This window comes from Jatropha curcas, chromosome 9, assembly GCF_041381405.1.
Source record: "Jatropha curcas cultivar XTBG-Jc1 chromosome 9, XTBG_Jcur_1.0, whole genome shotgun sequence".
NCBI classification, from domain to species: Eukaryota; Viridiplantae; Streptophyta; class Magnoliopsida; order Malpighiales; family Euphorbiaceae; genus Jatropha; species Jatropha curcas.
In genome coordinates this window covers 24356772-24372929 of record NC_143159.1, presented here as the reverse complement: position 1 = coordinate 24372929, position 16158 = coordinate 24356772, and the positions used below count along the sequence as shown (strand labels likewise).

Here is a 16158-nt window from a genome sequence, read left to right as displayed (position 1 = left end):
TTAATGTTGCATAAATTAAAATTTATTTTTTAAATAAATGTGCTAATTAAAAATTTAATAACATAAATTTATATTCCTTGCCACATGGCATAAAAATTAATTTAATAAAAGTATAATTTTTTCAATTACATATTTAATTTTCATATTACCTATATTTTCAAGATGAAAAATCCTAATGGCTGCAATTTTTTGAATTGATAATATGGTTATATTAGTGTGCATTTAATAAAAAAATAACTTGTTAATTGTTTTAATTGCACATCTCTCAAATACTATACTTATAAATTTATAAGTGTGTCACTTTTATTATTAATTTGATATCCAAAAGGCATTTAAACCATACTTTTATTATTAATTTAAAAGAGTGATAAAAAGTATTTTTTTTATTTGTAAATTGCAATTCCATCCTTAATTGTAGTTGAGAGTATTATTGCTGCAAAAAAGTCAAAATTAGGATAGAATAGAATAAAGTTCAAAATAAGATGAAATTGGAAAATAAACAAAGTTCAAAATATTCTGATACATTAAGGCTTAATAAATCCTTAAAAGAAAGTGATTATTCATGCCTCAAAGCTTTCTTTCAATCACCCACTCCTCTAAAAGACAATCTCAACATGCAATATTCACTAATATAAACTAATTATCATCAGAAATACAATAATTAGCAATTAAGCAAAACTTAGAAAACCAAATCCAGAACAAGGTTGAACTTTATTAGATCACTTTCGGATTCATAATATATGAAACTGAACTTCACATCACAACCATTTATTTGATTCTCCAATTACATTTCGGAAACACAAAGCAATTGATTTATGCTTAAACAGCCACAGGAGTGACTAAAAAGGTAGCCAGAATATCCTTCAGAGAAGTGTTGGAGTGGGTATAGCTATCTTCATCCTTGTACACAACATCCATTACACGTACAATGTTCAGAATGCACATTAGAATAGGTTTTGGAATATCAATTTCTTTCATCAGCTCCTCGTTCAGATCTTTCCACATATTAGCAACTATTTTATTCAGCTTTTCGTAAGCTTCCTGCTTTGACACACCATATTGCTTCATACAACATTTTACTGCAGAAGCAACATGTCCCCTTTCTTGCTCAAACTGCATATATATTGAAAATTGCAGCATTTAATAATTCTCTAATTGGACTTAATTAAAATTACTGTACAAGAATCTATCTTGCCCCCCAATTATTTTCTACTCTATATAGGTTGCCCTTAATGAGCCTTTGTATATGAGTTTGAGTTTGAGTTTGAAGTCTGCTGAAATTGTAGCACCATACTATCTGTATAAAAAAAAATAGGATCTATATCTATATATATATATATATATATAGGATGGATTTCAAATATGAGATCCACTTCATGTGTCTTTAGTCATTACGACCACGTCTAAATAAAATTTTCTCACCTCATGTGTCTTTAAAGTGAAGTATTAAACTCCCTCAGATCAGCACATTTGTTTTCAAAGGCGAATGAAGATTACCATGGATCGTAAAAACAGATACGGATATAGACAACTCATTGAAGTATAAAAAGAAACATTAAAGTGAAATAGCTATGATACTACTAATTTGGCATACCTCATGGGACATAATGTCATTAATGAGCCTTGCGAGACCTGATGCAGTATATAGAAGTTTAGATTCAGTGAATAGCCAATCAAATACTTGCTTTGAAGCAACTTCACCCATCGCACAAAATGATAAGGTTATCAACATGGGATAAGCAGAACTAATCACAGCATTAGAAATATATTCTTCAAATGTTGGCATATAATGATTGTTGAACCATCTTGCTTCAGTTATGTAGGCTCCAACTTGCTTCTTCACCTGCAATTTCATTCAGCCTATTAACATCCATTTAAACCTCATTTGGTGTAATTAAATGCTACAAAAATTTTTCAAATTCATTTGGAATTTCGTGTTTCATATTTAGTTAATATGAACAAAAATATTCATTTTATTGTTCGAAACATTATGAAATCAAATTTTATACTTTATTATACCAAATACGTATGGCCGTAGGTCCATTTGGCGCAAAATTGGTCTAGAAATTTCTATTTCAAATCAAAATTAACAACCGAAGGAGCGAGACAAGAATTACACCTCACCAGACTATGTCGAAAATTCTGTTCGGCAACAGCTTTTCAACTAATTTTTAGCATTTTAACGAAGTAAAAATTTTATTTTTATTGATCGTAGCTATCAATAACATAGCTTTTATAATAGTTTTTAGAAGTTGAAGGGGTTTTTTATGAAGTGTTAAATATCTAACGTTTAGCATTTAGATTTTAATTAAATTTTTTTGATAATCATACTCCTTATCTTTTTTATTCCGAATTCAACTAATTAAACAACTAACGCCATTTTTTATCATTTTAAGTTAAACAGTTATTCTTACTGAACACTTTTAATTTAAACTCTTAGATAAACAGCGACCAGCTATAAGCTAATAGCTAACAGCTACTAAAATAGCTAATATTACCGAACATACCTAAAATCAAAACAAATGCTGGAATTGGACCAAAACAAAAATGATCTAAGTTTTAATATTCTAGGACCGAAACTTATGATTCAGATTAATGATCTAGCAAGAGTTTAACTTTGAGCACTGCAAATTAAACTCAGGAAAAATGTAAAATAAAAATATTTTGTAATCATTTGTTTGGTAAGAAAAGAAAGTTTTACCGCTTCTTTCGCATAATGAATACAGAAAGACCTTCCTTCCTTGGTTGTTTCTTTCTCTATTTCAGAATAAAAATCTAATAATGCTTCAAAATACACCTTCATGTAATCTGGAAGTTGGTCTTTCATGCTAATATCCCAGCTGAAAGTCAAGTTACATTTAAAAAAAAAAAACAGATTAATTATAGTTCGTAAACCTTGCTTATGAACTAATTAGTAAAGGGATGTGTACTTAATTAACAAATTAACCTTTCAATCACTTTGGTTAAAAGCTCAAGTTCCTCAATTGTGCCATGCACATCATAGATATCATCCATTACACACACCATAGCCATAGCTTTAGACAATACTTTTCTAGCAAAAACGAAGTGTGGCTCAGAAAATGTTCCTAATGCCCAAAACGAACATTCGATCACTCTGTCTCGAGCAAAAGGTAGCTTTGTTGTGAAATCCAAGTCTATCCACCACCTGAAAATTCACAACTCAATTAATTTCTTTTCTCGTTATTTCTTCTGCAATGGAGATTCTTAATTATTTAAAATTGTTAATTACAGAACACTCCTTTAGTTTTGCTCGAATATGCAATTTGGTCCTCAATTTTGTAAGATCAATAACTTTAGTCTATGTGATCTATTGATGGCTTAACACTTTAATTTTTGAGAAGGTAGAGTATATATATGGGCTAAAAATGATAATTCTCATCAAATATAAGGACCATAGTGCATATTAAGACAGATCTGAGGAGTAGTTTGTATGTAATCCTTTAAAATAGCTTACTTTGTGATCCTGCTCATATCCTTCTGATGCAATTTTTGTACTATATTGTAATCCAGTTTAGCCAGCTTCAACAGAATTTCGCTGTGTTCCTCGCGTTGCTTGTAGATAGAGAAGTAATGCCAAGCCTCTTTCCTGGGTAAGCCCCTACGCACAGGCCACCTTAAGGCATGGCTAACTTGATCAGAAGGAGGAGAACTCACTTGGGTTGCGATAAGGTGAGTTTTAGTGAACTCAAAAGCTTCATCTAGTATGGTTTCTCCTTGTATACTGAGATATGAAGCTTCATACAAGCTTAACAAACCTCGCACATCTTTGAGTAGATATTCCTTAAAGTTACCTTCTGAATCCTTGAACTTGTTAAAAACATCTGTCCACCCGCAAAAAAGTTGAAACATTATAACCCTCTTCTCATAATATTATATTTTCTTTTCTTTCTTTTGTTTTTTTTAAGGATTGGAAGTAGGGGGGCTTACCAGTTGAAACATTATAACCCTCTTGTCTCAGTAGCCGAAATCGAAGAGCAACAGTATAAAGGTCGTCATCATTCAGATTTTGATAAGTAGTATAAATTTGTTTTAATGCTTCTTCTATTTGTCCTTCAAAATGGTAAGCAATGCCTAGTCGTTGAATTGCATCGATCAAGTTGAGTTGCTCTGAAGGTTTACCAGCAGCAGAGCTAAGCATTTCCCTCAGTTCTTTTTTAAGAATTTCGGCTTCTTCACTCCAAACGCTCACTATCTGCAGAAAATCTTAAGAAGCAAAAATCATACTGTTTCTAAAGAATCAAACCATTTCATAGAAGTTAATTGATATTTGAACATTTATTTTGAGAAAGTAAAAATAAATTGCCAATTGCTTTACATTATTGTCCGATACATGCTTGATGAAGTAGTCACCCCACACGGATGGGTGAAACTCTGCTGTTCGACGAACCTGAGCTCTTTGCGTAACAGCTTGAAGGGCCATTTTTTGATGTTTTGTGTTTTGGAATTGAGAAAGAAGGCTGACAAGATAAGTAACAGCGTCGTGAAATGACTTGGTGTTTCAAGGCTTTGGGACTATATATAGAGAGAGAGTGTGTGAAGCTATATATAGTTTGGAAAAGTAAATGGGAACTTATGAGAAGTTAAAATTTCTTAAGGTCTTAACACCAAATTAAATAGGAAAATATAATTTTATCCTTGTATTTTATTATAATATATATATATAGTATCATTTTTACATATTTAGAAATAAGTAGTTTTTTTTGTCGCTACTTTTTTTTTTATCTTTTTTTCTTTTAGAAAAACAATGGAAATATTTTAAATTTAATGGAAGTTTGTCAACGTAAATAAATTGCTCTATGGAAGGCAATGATATTTCATAGAATATCATCTAAAGAATTAAAAGCTAGCCTGGATAGCTCATGAGCCACCCTATTTGTAGCTCTACCAGTGTGGTTACACCTAAAATTGCCAAATTTTTTGCTAATATATCAGTATTTAATACCCTTCTTCCAAAGTCAAAAGTAGGAAATTGATAGGTGTTATTTTTATAGTATTTTTAATATAGTTTTTATTAGGATTTTTAATTAGTTTTTATTTAGTTTTATTTATGTTTTTGTTCAAAGCTTCATTGAATCATATTTCACTTGATCTTGAGGAATTTTGTAGGATATTTTATAGAAAATCAGCAAAAATGTAGAAAACATTGTACCCAACTCGTGCCAGATAGCACGCCCGTGCTGAAGACCAGATTTTGCATTGGGCCGAGAATGTCAGTTCCAGCTCGTACTACTTGCATGGACCCGCATGAAATGCTTTTTTGATGTACCAATCAAGTTTAAATCCTATTTAGACGCTGGGAGAGTCCTAATTGGGAAGAAATACAAAGCCGAAACAGTTTTCTATCTCTAAAAGATTTCTTACTCAATAAAGATTCACTTTCCTAAACGAACACGAAAATATTCCAGAAAGTCTATATAAATAGAGAGACTAGCCATAGTCAAAAGAAGGAGCCTTTCATTGTATATTCCATCTCTTGTTATATTATTTTCTACATAGTTCTCTCTCTCTCTCTCTCTCGCCAAGACTTTAATCATCCAAGTTGGCGTCAAGATTCAAGGAAGCTGTTCAAGCCTATCGTTGACTAGTTTTTATTTCTAAACTCTCTTTTTGTTTATTATTCTTTATGGGATTATTTACAAGTTTAATTGAGTTTTATTTAATTACTATATTGAACTAAAACTCTCATACTAAGGATTTGATATAGCTTAATTTTGATTCCAATTTATAATATTAGATTTACTTTTCCTTGTTTATGATATAATTTATTATTGAACTTAATGCTTTCAGGTAGAGTTTCTCCCATGGATTGATTTATTTCACTAATCACTATCGGGAGAAGGGTTTTTGATATGAATAGGGTAATAAATTACATGAGAATAATAACTTGATGCGGAAGCTATATGGCTTGACTCATGGAGGTTTTCATAAGTTAATGACCTTAGGTTATGAATTCATAAACAAACCATAAAACTTACTGATTTAATTCATGTTTGATTGTGCTATTGGAAGATAGGTATTTAGACTGGGTTAAAATAGCTAACAATACATCGGGAGAACTTGTTAGTGATTCTAGGGTTGTTTCCCTACTTGAACGATTAAAATTGATTATCAAACTAATAGAATAAATTAAATAGAATTTAGTGAAGTCAAAATCCCTAGTAGCTTTTAAACCTTGATTTCTTTTAATCAAAATTTGCCTTGCTTGATTTCTTCTTGTTCTCTTTTATTTATTAAAGTTAGTTCTTAAATATAATTCCATAAATCGCTGTTTAAATAATAGTAGGTTAACATAATTTTGGTACTTGGTATACAATCTCTGTGGAAACGATACTTTTCTCATTCTATATTACTTGTTGCGATTTCGTATACTTATGAAAATTTCAGAAATTGCTGAGAAGTGATATGCTAGGCCAACAAGAGAGAGTCTGTCTCCAGAATCACTGAGGTCAAACCCATCTCGAGAGCTTTTCAAGGTCAAAAGCTTCCGATATCAGCTTCTGCCTCTTCTGGAACCAAAACCATATTAATAAACCGAGTACCTGAACCTATAACTTCATCTTTCTCGTCCCGAGCAACAAAACTATAGCCATTGCCCATTGACTCTTTAATCAATGCATCTACATTCAACTTAACCCAGCCATGGGGGCGGCTTCCATCGCTGTTCGGACTTAGTAGCTTGCAGACCAGGTTTAGACAAAAAAAATTTTTATCAGCAAAATAAATTAATTTTATTAGATATCCAGAAAAAACTTATTAAACTCGAGCAATAATCCCAAGTCAATACACTCCCTCAATACACCCAATCTAGCTAGAAAATGATAAGTGAAAAAGCCGATCCATATTACATCTAAACAAAGAAAACAAGTAACAAAATAAAAGCCTATTCTTGAGATAATTAGCTTGTCAAAAATTTGAGATGCATACAATTGCCATTTGCGAAACCTCAACAATAAACAGTCTCTTATGTTCAAATTTTAACAAATTCTGCGCATGCCATATTGCCCATGCTGTCATCAAGAATAGCTCAATCTGCTCTTTTTGGAACTTACTTATAATAGTTGCAAACCATTCCATGAAACTCAAGGCCTGACACTTAGAAGTTGTAAGTCTCAAATGCGAATATTTCCACACTTGCTCGCCTAAAATACAACCCTTCAACGCATGGATAACTCTCTCGATACGCAAGCCACAGACCTCGCCAACTACATCAATTAGCATTCCTCGTTGCACCAGTGAATCTGCCGCCGGAAGATGGTTTTTGCAGGCCCTATGGACGAAGTGTTTAACCTTAGGCAGGATATTTTGCTGCCACAGTTGTTTCCAAGCAGTACTAACCGGGACAAAAGAAGAAGCATATGATTGGGAAAGGCTATCTTCATGTAACAGTCCATAGCCACTCCGAACTATGTACTTACCATGCTTCGAAAGAGGTCAAATCCTAACATCCGAATTTCGCCTTAAACCAAGAGAAATAAATAAGATTTTCCTCATTTCTTCTCGAGCAAAGATAGCCGAAATCAAATCCACATTCCATTGTTTAGGATTTTGGAGGATAAGATGACTCATAGTAGCATTCTCATTTGAAATCGTAGGTCGAGAAAGAATTCTATGTTGATTTGTATCCGCAAGCCATTTATCCTTTTATATCCTAATAGTTGACCCGTCACCTACAATCCATTGACTTTCCTGTTGGATCACTCTGTTATGCATATGCGATCTCATGACTTCTGTAGTATGATTTTTTCCATCACTATATATATATTTGAAGTAGTACATCTCATCCATGTACTATCTCTTTTTATTTGAAGTAGTACATTTCATTATTTACATTTCTTGATTGATTGAAGTTTTATTTTTAGTTATATTTGAAAATTAAAAACGTATATTTAGATCTATAGAATGCTATTTTACAAGTGATATATAGGGAACTGCTTAGTGTGGGTCCCGTATATGTATGGCAAAACCCAAGAGGGGGAGTGAATTGGGTTTTCTAAAAACAGATATTAATTCTAGAATTTAAAAAAAAATATAAAATTCTAAGTGCAGCGGAAAAATAAAGAACTCGTGAGAATAGAATATGGATAAGAACTACCTCACAATGTTCTATTCATAAAAGATAGAAAGACAATGCAAAGTACAACTATTAACTAGAACTGCTTCACAATGTCTTATCCAATATCAGAATTGCTTTATGAAGGAAAGCTATTGAAATTAGAACATCCTCATAAAGTTTGGAAAATCATATAAGACTGTGTGAGAGACAGTTATTGAAATTAGAACTGCTTCACAAGGCCTTATTCAAGTATCAAAACTACTTTATGATGGAAAGCTATTGAAATTAGAACTTTCTCATAAAGTTTAGAAAATTAATTAGAAATCCAAGAAGTGAAATATACTGTAAATAGAAGAACGATTTAGAACTTGGTATATTCACTTATCAGAAATCCAGAGTTCTAATATTCTAAGAAGATAAGACTTATTCCGGTTTTAGAACATCATAAACATTAATAACTTTAGCATTTCTAAAATATAAACAGAAGTGTAAATAAAGCAGTATCAAGCAAAACTTCAGAAATTAGAAAAGATCAACACAGAGATTTATAGTGGTTCGGCACTAACTCGCCTACATCCACTCCCCAAGACTCATCTTGAGATCCTCAACTATGTTATCTCTTTTCAAGGGTAAGAGACAAACCAACAGTATAAGGCAATAGATCAACACCTAGATCTACCCTTTGTCCCACTAGATTTTCCAAAGGTTCTAGTTAACCTCAACCCTTTCTGTTTTTGGCAGAGTACAGAAACTCAATTCAAGACATTAGAATCTCACACAAGGAGAAGGTCGCTTGATAACCTTTTTCTCAATAGCTTCTAACCTAAGCTATTACACACTTGTTTATCAAATAAGAACTTATCTACTATAGATTACAGAATCTAAATAGACAGAAAGAAATGTACATATAAGCACAGGAAAAACAGTTTATCGGATTAGAAAATTGTTTAAAACACAGAACCGTTTTTCAAAAGTTGTTAACAAAAATTCTTTTCTCTTTAAAGATAAAAACGTAAAGTGTAAAGATGAAAAGAAAAATGGGGTAGAGAGTAAGTTTTGAGAGATAAAAGATGTGATCAATGAGAGAGTGCTCTTAAAATGAAAACTCTTACTTCACCATAGCTCAAGACGTGAAAACTCTTATTTATAGAGAGCATCGTGTCTCTTGCTTTTGGAAAGTGAATATTTCATTTGAAATCAGAATATTTGCTTTCCTTATTTAGAAGATACGAAAATCTTTAGTTACCAAAAGTTTATCTTATCCTTTTTGGTAAGAAGAATAAAAGACGATTTTTCCTATAATCAAAAAGATTTCCGAAAGCATTTTTATTTGGAAAATATTTTTCGAATAAGATGCTCTTACTAAAAACGAAAAGATTCTTCCTTCATTTTAAGGTAAGAGAATATTGAAGTTCATTTAGATCTTCAAAGGATTTTCCGAAAAAGATAATGTATGATTTATTACCAAAAACATTAGAGACGTAATCTCTTTAGTTTTAGGAAATTAAATCATTTTTAACTTTAAAGAATATTTTTCGAAAAAATAAATAAAAGAATTTATTTTGAAGAATCTAATTTTCCGAAAAATATTTTTGATGAAAGAAAAATTAATTTATGTGCTTATATATGAATTTTCTCTCTATCCTACAATGTATCCTAAATACCTAACTCCTAGGGTCTTCGGATTTCTTCACATACAATTTAGGACTTGCCTTGCACGTTTTTCTTTCTATATGAATTCTGCATAAAATAATATTAGCACAAATAATATAATTTAAATTTATTTGTTTTGTATTAATCATCAAAATTTCGAGATTAGATTTTGACCCTTGAGCCAACACTTAGTTTATGGTTTGGCTTTGTGTTAGAATTCTATGGAGTTTGTGACAATTTCTATGTTGATGATATTCATCATAATCTGCATTGATATTTGTTTGGTTTATGGAGGGGACTATAAACTGAGTCTAAATAATTGAATTTCATAATTTATTTTGTAATAGATATTATCCTTACATATTAAACTAGATATTTTTTATTGAATTCTTTTTTATATATTATATAATAGCATGTTGAATGTTCCAAGCGAATTATGGTCACGCTAGGTATACAAGATTAGAAATAATTACATTAGACCAAAAATAATGCAAGTAGCAGAAATTAGAGGTAAAATAAGAGGATAGATGGTACAATCATGTAGACCCCAAAATATGCCCCATTTCATAAATATAATACTTTGAGAGTAAAGGTGCTAAAAAGTAAGGATATGTAAATGGGCGGTTTGATTGCGAACCAAATCAAATCGAACTGCAAAAACTGAAAATCGAAAATAGCTTTTTCTTGAAACCGAAGTAAGTTTAAAACTCAAAAAATAAGTGTTTTGTAACAACCGATCCAAACACCAAAAAATAATTTCCTCTCCTTTGTTACCTATTTCTAAACAAAACGTACAAAATTTCCTAAGGAATATCTTCAAGGATGTTGCCTATAGATATCCAAATCTTTGTTATATCTTGGGAGGATTATTGCTGTAACCTCAACAATTAAGTGGGGATAATTAAATCCTTGCCTAATATATCAAAATATTTTGATAACTTGAAATTTATAAATTTTTGCAATTTCACCCTATTGTGATATTTTTGTCAATTTTACCTTAATTCGACTTTCCGTAGCAATAATACCTTCATTAGTAATTAAGGACACAATTGCAAATGCAAAAATATTTTTATCTTTTTTAAATCAAGTGACACTTATAAAATTTTAAAAAATCTTGCCTAATATATCAAAATATTTTGGTAATTTGAACTTTGCAATTTTTTTCAATTTCACCCTATTTTGATATTTTTGTCAATTTTACCTTAATTCGACTTTTCGTAGCAATAATACTCTCAATTGTAATTAAGGATAAAATTGCAGATGCAAAATTTTTTTTAACTTTTGTAAATTATCATGTGACACTTATAAAATTTTAAAAAATTTCCATCGGTCTGTCCAATTAATGTTGCATAAATTAAAATTTAATTTTTAAATAAATATGCTAACTAATAATTTCATAACATAAAATTATATTACTTGCCACAAGCATAGAATAAAAATTAATTTAATAAAAATATGAATTTTTTCAATTACATATTTTATTTTCATATTATCTATATTTTAAAGATGAAAAATCCTAATGGCTGTAATTTTTTGGATTGATAATATAGTTATATTATTATCCATTTAATAAAAAAATAACTTATTAATTGTTTTAAATGCACATCTCTCAAATACTATACTTATATTATAAGTGTGTCACCTACTAGATTTGATCATAATTTGATATTCAAAAGGCATTTAAATTTTAATTTTATTATTAATTTTAAAAAAATGATGAAAGTATTTTTTTTATTTGCAAATTGCGATTCCATCCTTAATTGTAGTTGAGAGTTTTATTGCTGCAAAAAGGTCAAAATTAGGATAAAATAGACATAAAGGTCAAAATAAGATGACATTGCAAAAGGAAACAAAGTTTGGAATATTCTGATGCATTAGCCCTTAATAAATCCTTAAAAGAAAGTGATTATTCATGCCTCAAAGCTTTCTTTTAATCACCCACTCCTCTAAAAGACAATCTCAACATGCAATATTCACTAATATAAACTAATTATCATTAGAAATACAATAATTAGCAATTAAGCAAAACTTAGAAAACCAAATCCAGAACAAGGTTGAACTTTATTAGATCACTTTCAGATTCATAATATATGAAACTGAACTTCACATCACAACCATTTATTTGCTTCTCCAATTACATTTCAGAAACACAAAGCAACTGATTAATGCTTAAACAGCCACAGGATTGACTAAAAAGGTAGCCAGAATATCCTTCAGAGAAGTGTTGGAGTGGGTATAGCTATCTTCATCCTTGTACACAACATCCATTACACGTACAATGTTCAGAATGCACATTAGAATAGGTTTTGGAATATCAATTTCTTTCATCAGCTCCTCGTTCAGATCTTTCCACATATTAGCAACTATTTTATTCAGCTTTTCGTAAGCTTCCTGCTTTGACACACCATATTGCTTCATACAACATTCTACTGCAGAAGCAACATGTCCCCTTTCTTGCTCAAACTGCATATATATTGAAAATTGCAGCATTTAATAATTCTCTAATTGGACTTAATTAAAATTACTGTACAAGAATCTACTCTATATAGATTGCCCTTAATGAGCCTTTGTACTGCATTGATTTATGAGTTTGAGTTTGAAGTCTGCTGAAATTGTAGCACCATACTATCTGTATAAAAAAAAATTAGGACTTATACATACATATGTATGTAATATATAGGGTGGAGTTCAAATATGAGATCCACCTCATGTGTCTTTAGTCATTACGGCAAGTCCAAATAAAATTTTCTCACCTCATGTATCTTTAAAGTGATTTAAAGTAAAGTATTAAACTCCCTCAGGTCAGCACCTTTGACTTCAAAGGCAAATGAAGATTAGTTGGGTTTACCGTGGATCGTAAAAATATATGCGGATGTGTACAACTCCTGGAAGTATAAAAAGAAACATTAAAGTGAAATAGCTATGATATTACTAATTTGGCATACCTCATGGGACATAATGTCATCTATGAGCCTCGCAAGACCTGATGCAGTATATAGAATTTTAGGTTCAGTGAATAGCCAATCAAATACTTGCTTTGAAGCAACTTCACCCATCGCACAAAATGATAAGGTTATCAACATGGGATAAGTAGAACTAATCACAGCATTAGAAATATATTCTTCAAATGTTGGCACATAATCATTGTTGAACCATCTTGCTTCAATTATGTAGGCTTCAACTCGCTTCTTCACCTGCAATTTCAGTCATCCTATTAACATCCATTTAAACGTCATTTGATAAAATTAAATGCTACAAAATTTTTTCAAATTCATTTGGAATTTCGTGTTTCATATTTAGTTAATATGAATAAAAATATTCATTTTACTATTCTAAACATTGTGAAATCAAATTTTATAATTTATTATATCAAATACGGACAGCCGTAGGTCCATTTTGCCCAAAATCGGCCAAGAAATTTCGATTTCAAATCAGAATTAAAAACCAAAGGAGCCAGACAAGAACTAGACCTCGCTAGACCACGTCGAAGATTCTGTTCGGCAACAGCTTTTCAGCTAACTTTTAGCGTTTTAAAGAAGTTAAAATTCTATTTCTATTGATTGTAGCTATCAATAACATAGCTTTTATAATAATTTTTAGAAGTTGAAGACATTTTTTATGAAGCGTTAAATATCTAACGTTTAGCATTTAGATTTTAATTAAATTTTTTTCATAATCATACTCCTTATATTTTTTTCCTCCGAATTTAACTAATTAAACAACTAACATCATTTTTTATTATTTTAAGTTAAATAGTTGTTCTTACTGAATACTTCTAATTTAAACTCTTAGACAAAAAGCTACGAGTTACAAGCTAATAGCTAACCGCTACTAAAATAGCTAATATTGTCAAACATACCCAAAATCAAAACAAATGCCGGAATTGGACCAAAACCAAAATGATCTAAGTTCTAATATTCTAGGACTGAAACTTATGATTCAGATTAATGATCTAGCAAGGGTTTAATTGTGAGCACTGCAAATTAAACTCAGGAAAAATGTAAAATAAAAATATTTTGTGATCATTTTGTTTGGTAAGAAAAGAAAGTTTTACCGCTTCTTTCGCATAATGAATACAGAAAGACCTTCCTTCCTTGGTTGTTTCTTCCTTTATTTCAGAATAAAAATCTAATAATGCTTCAAAATACACCTTCATGTAATCTGAAAGTTGATCTTTCATGCTAATATCCCAGCTGAAAGTCAAATTACATTGAAAAAAAAAAAAAAGATTAATTATAGTTCGTAAATCTTGCTTATGAACTAATTAATTAAGGGATGTGTACTTAATTAACAAATTAACCTTTCAATCACTTTGGTGAAAAGCTCAAGTTCTTCAATTGTGCCATGCACATCATAAATATCATCCATTACAGACAGCATAGCAACGGCTTTAGACAGTACTTTTCTAGCAAAAACGAAGTGTGGCTCAGAAAATGTTCCTAATGCCCAAAACGAACATTCGATCACTCTGTCTCGAGCAAAGGGGAGTTTTGTTGTGAAATCCAAGTCCATCCACCACCTGAGATTCACAAATCAGTTAATTTCTTTTCTTGTTATTTCTTTTCTTGTTATTTGAGAAGGTAGAGTATATATAGGCTAAAAATGATAATTCTCATCAAATATAAGGACCATACTGCATATTAAGACAGATCTGAGGAGAAGTTTGTATTTAATCTTTTAAAATAGCTTACTTTGTGATTCTGCTCATATCCTTCTGATGCAATTTTTGTACTATATTGTAATCCAGTTTTGCCCGCTTTAACAGAGTTTCACTGTGTTCCTCGCTTTGCTTGTAGATAGAGAAGTAATGCCAAGCCTCTATCCTGGGTAAGCCCCTACGCACAGGCCACCTTAAGGCATGACTAACTTGATGAGCAAGAGGAGAACTCAATTGGGTTGCCATTAGGTGAGTTTTAGTGAACTCACAAGCTTCATCTAGTATGGTTTCTCCTTGTATACTGAGATATGAAGCTTCATACAAGCTTAACAAACCTTGCACATCTTTGATTAGATATTCCTTAAAGTTACCTTCTGAATCCTTGAACTTGTTAAAAACATCTGTTCCACCCACAAAAAATTGAAACATTAATATAACCCTCTTCTAATAATTTTATATTTTATTTTCTTTCTTTTTAAGGATTAAGTAGGGGGCCTTACCAGTTGAAACATTATAACCCTCTTCTAATAATTTTATATTTTATTTTCTTTCTTTTTAAGGATTAGAAGTAGGGGGCCTTACCAGTTGAAACATTATAACCCTCTTGTCTTAGTAGCCGAAATCGAAGACCAACAGTATAAAGATTGTCGTCTTCTTTCAGATTTCGATAAGTAGTATAAATTTGTTTCAATGCTGTTTCTATTTCTTCTTCAAAATGGTAAGCAATGCCTAGTCGCTGAATTGCATCTATCAACTTGAGTTGCTCTGAAGGTTTATCAGCAGCAGAGCTAAGCATTTCCCGCACTTCTTTTTTAAGAACTTCGGCTTCTTCACTCCAAAAACTCACTATCTGCAGAAAATCTTAAGAAGCAAAAATCATACTGTTTCTAAAAGAATTAAGCCATTTCATGGAAATTAATTGATATTTGAACATTTATTTTGAGAAAGTAAAGATGAGTTGCTAATTGCTTTACTTCACTGTCCGAGACATGCTTGATGAAGTAGTCACCCCAGACGGATGGGTGAAACTCTGCTGTTCGACGAACTTGAGCTCTTTGCGTTGCAGCTTGAACGGCCATTTTTTATGTTTTGTGTTTTGGAATTGAGAAGAAGGCTGAAAAGATAAGTAATAGCCTCGTGAAATGAATTAGTGTTTCAAGGCTTTGACACTATATATAAAATTGGGTATCAAAATGGATCTGACACACGAATACAATGCACCTAACATGCGAAATATGTTGTGGGTCCCTCCGATATGTGGGACCCACACACCTTTGGAAAAGAAAAAAAAGAAAGAAAATGTGTTTTTTGAAAGAAAGGGAAATGTCAACAAAAGTTGGCGAAGTAATTCAAAGACGCAACACGTTTTTAGGCGATGAATGCGTAGCTCATTTGCTAAACAGAGGTAGTGAATCTCTCATCAACACACGGCAGAAAAGTAGAAGAAAAAAAATATAAAGAGAGGGTTGGGTTTCCTAAAACGAGGAGAGAGAAAAATAGTGAAGATTTTGAGGTGTTTTTTGGGAAACACTTTGTGTGCCACTATTTTTGTATTACTCTCCTTGTATACCTACTATTGTTAATAGTGAAATAATGATTTGGAGTTTGTCCCGTAGAAATAGCCCTAAACAGTTGAGGGTGAACAACCTAAATTTTTTTGTTTCACAATTTTACTTTTCCGTTGTGTTAATTTTCTCTTACTTTATTGAAAGGGCCCAACGAGTGGTATCAGAGCTGAGGCAAGTGGTACCTGAGGCCCAACAAGTGATATCAG

The 16158-nt window shown here is 31.3% G+C and overlaps 3 protein-coding genes across 3 annotated transcripts; all 3 read right to left on the bottom strand.

Annotated features, from left to right (window-relative positions):
* Positions 1-819: 819 nt before the first annotated feature.
* LOC105643657 (putative terpene synthase 3) lies at positions 820-4441 on the bottom strand. Its single transcript, XM_037639551.2, has 7 exons — positions 4337-4441; positions 3949-4213; positions 3476-3842; positions 2948-3166; positions 2702-2840; positions 1595-1843; positions 820-1113 (listed from the first exon to the last, which is right to left on the bottom strand). Exons 1-7 carry the CDS (start codon positions 4439-4441, stop codon positions 820-822), a joined length of 1638 nt encoding a protein of 545 aa, XP_037495479.2.
* A 2054-nt stretch (positions 4442-6495) lies between these two features.
* Positions 6496-7239, bottom strand: LOC105640123 (uncharacterized). The gene is made up of 2 exons (XM_037639550.2): positions 6946-7239; positions 6496-6696 (listed from the first exon to the last, which is right to left on the bottom strand). The coding sequence occupies exons 1-2, from the start codon at positions 7237-7239 to the stop codon at positions 6496-6498; spliced, it is 495 nt and encodes a 164-aa protein (XP_037495478.2).
* A 4657-nt stretch (positions 7240-11896) lies between these two features.
* Positions 11897-15463, bottom strand: LOC105640124 (putative terpene synthase 3). The gene is made up of 7 exons (XM_089726391.1): positions 15359-15463; positions 14967-15234; positions 14419-14785; positions 14028-14246; positions 13782-13920; positions 12673-12921; positions 11897-12190 (listed from the first exon to the last, which is right to left on the bottom strand). The coding sequence occupies exons 1-7, from the start codon at positions 15461-15463 to the stop codon at positions 11897-11899; spliced, it is 1641 nt and encodes a 546-aa protein (XP_089582517.1).
* Positions 15464-16158: the final 695 nt, after the last annotated feature.

Excerpts from the sequence above, each read along its gene's own strand:
- LOC105643657 (XM_037639551.2), bottom strand. The coding sequence starts at position 4,441 with ATGGCCCTTCAAGCTGTTACGCAAAGAGCTCAGGTTCGTCGAACAGCA. Across the intron at positions 3,843-3,948 it reads GGGTTATAATGTTTCAACTG|ATGTTTTTAACAAGTTCAAG; the intron begins GTAAGCCCCCCT and ends GCGGGTGGACAG. Across the intron at positions 1,844-2,701 it reads TTCATTATGCGAAAGAAGCG|GTGAAGAAGCAAGTTGGAGC; the intron begins GTAAAACTTTCT and ends ATGAAATTGCAG.
- LOC105640123 (XM_037639550.2), bottom strand. The coding sequence starts at position 7,239 with ATGCTAATTGATGTAGTTGGCGAGGTCTGTGGCTTGCGTATCGAGAGA. Across the intron at positions 6,697-6,945 it reads AGGTTTCGCAAATGGCAATT|CTACTAAGTCCGAACAGCGA; the intron begins GTATGCATCTCA and ends CTGGTCTGCAAG.
- LOC105640124 (XM_089726391.1), bottom strand. The coding sequence starts at position 15,463 with ATGGCCGTTCAAGCTGCAACGCAAAGAGCTCAAGTTCGTCGAACAGCA. Across the intron at positions 15,235-15,358 it reads AGCATGTCTCGGACAGTGAA|ATAGTGAGTTTTTGGAGTGA; the intron begins GTAAAGCAATTA and ends GATTTTCTGCAG. Across the intron at positions 12,922-13,781 it reads TTCATTATGCGAAAGAAGCG|GTGAAGAAGCGAGTTGAAGC; the intron begins GTAAAACTTTCT and ends CTGAAATTGCAG.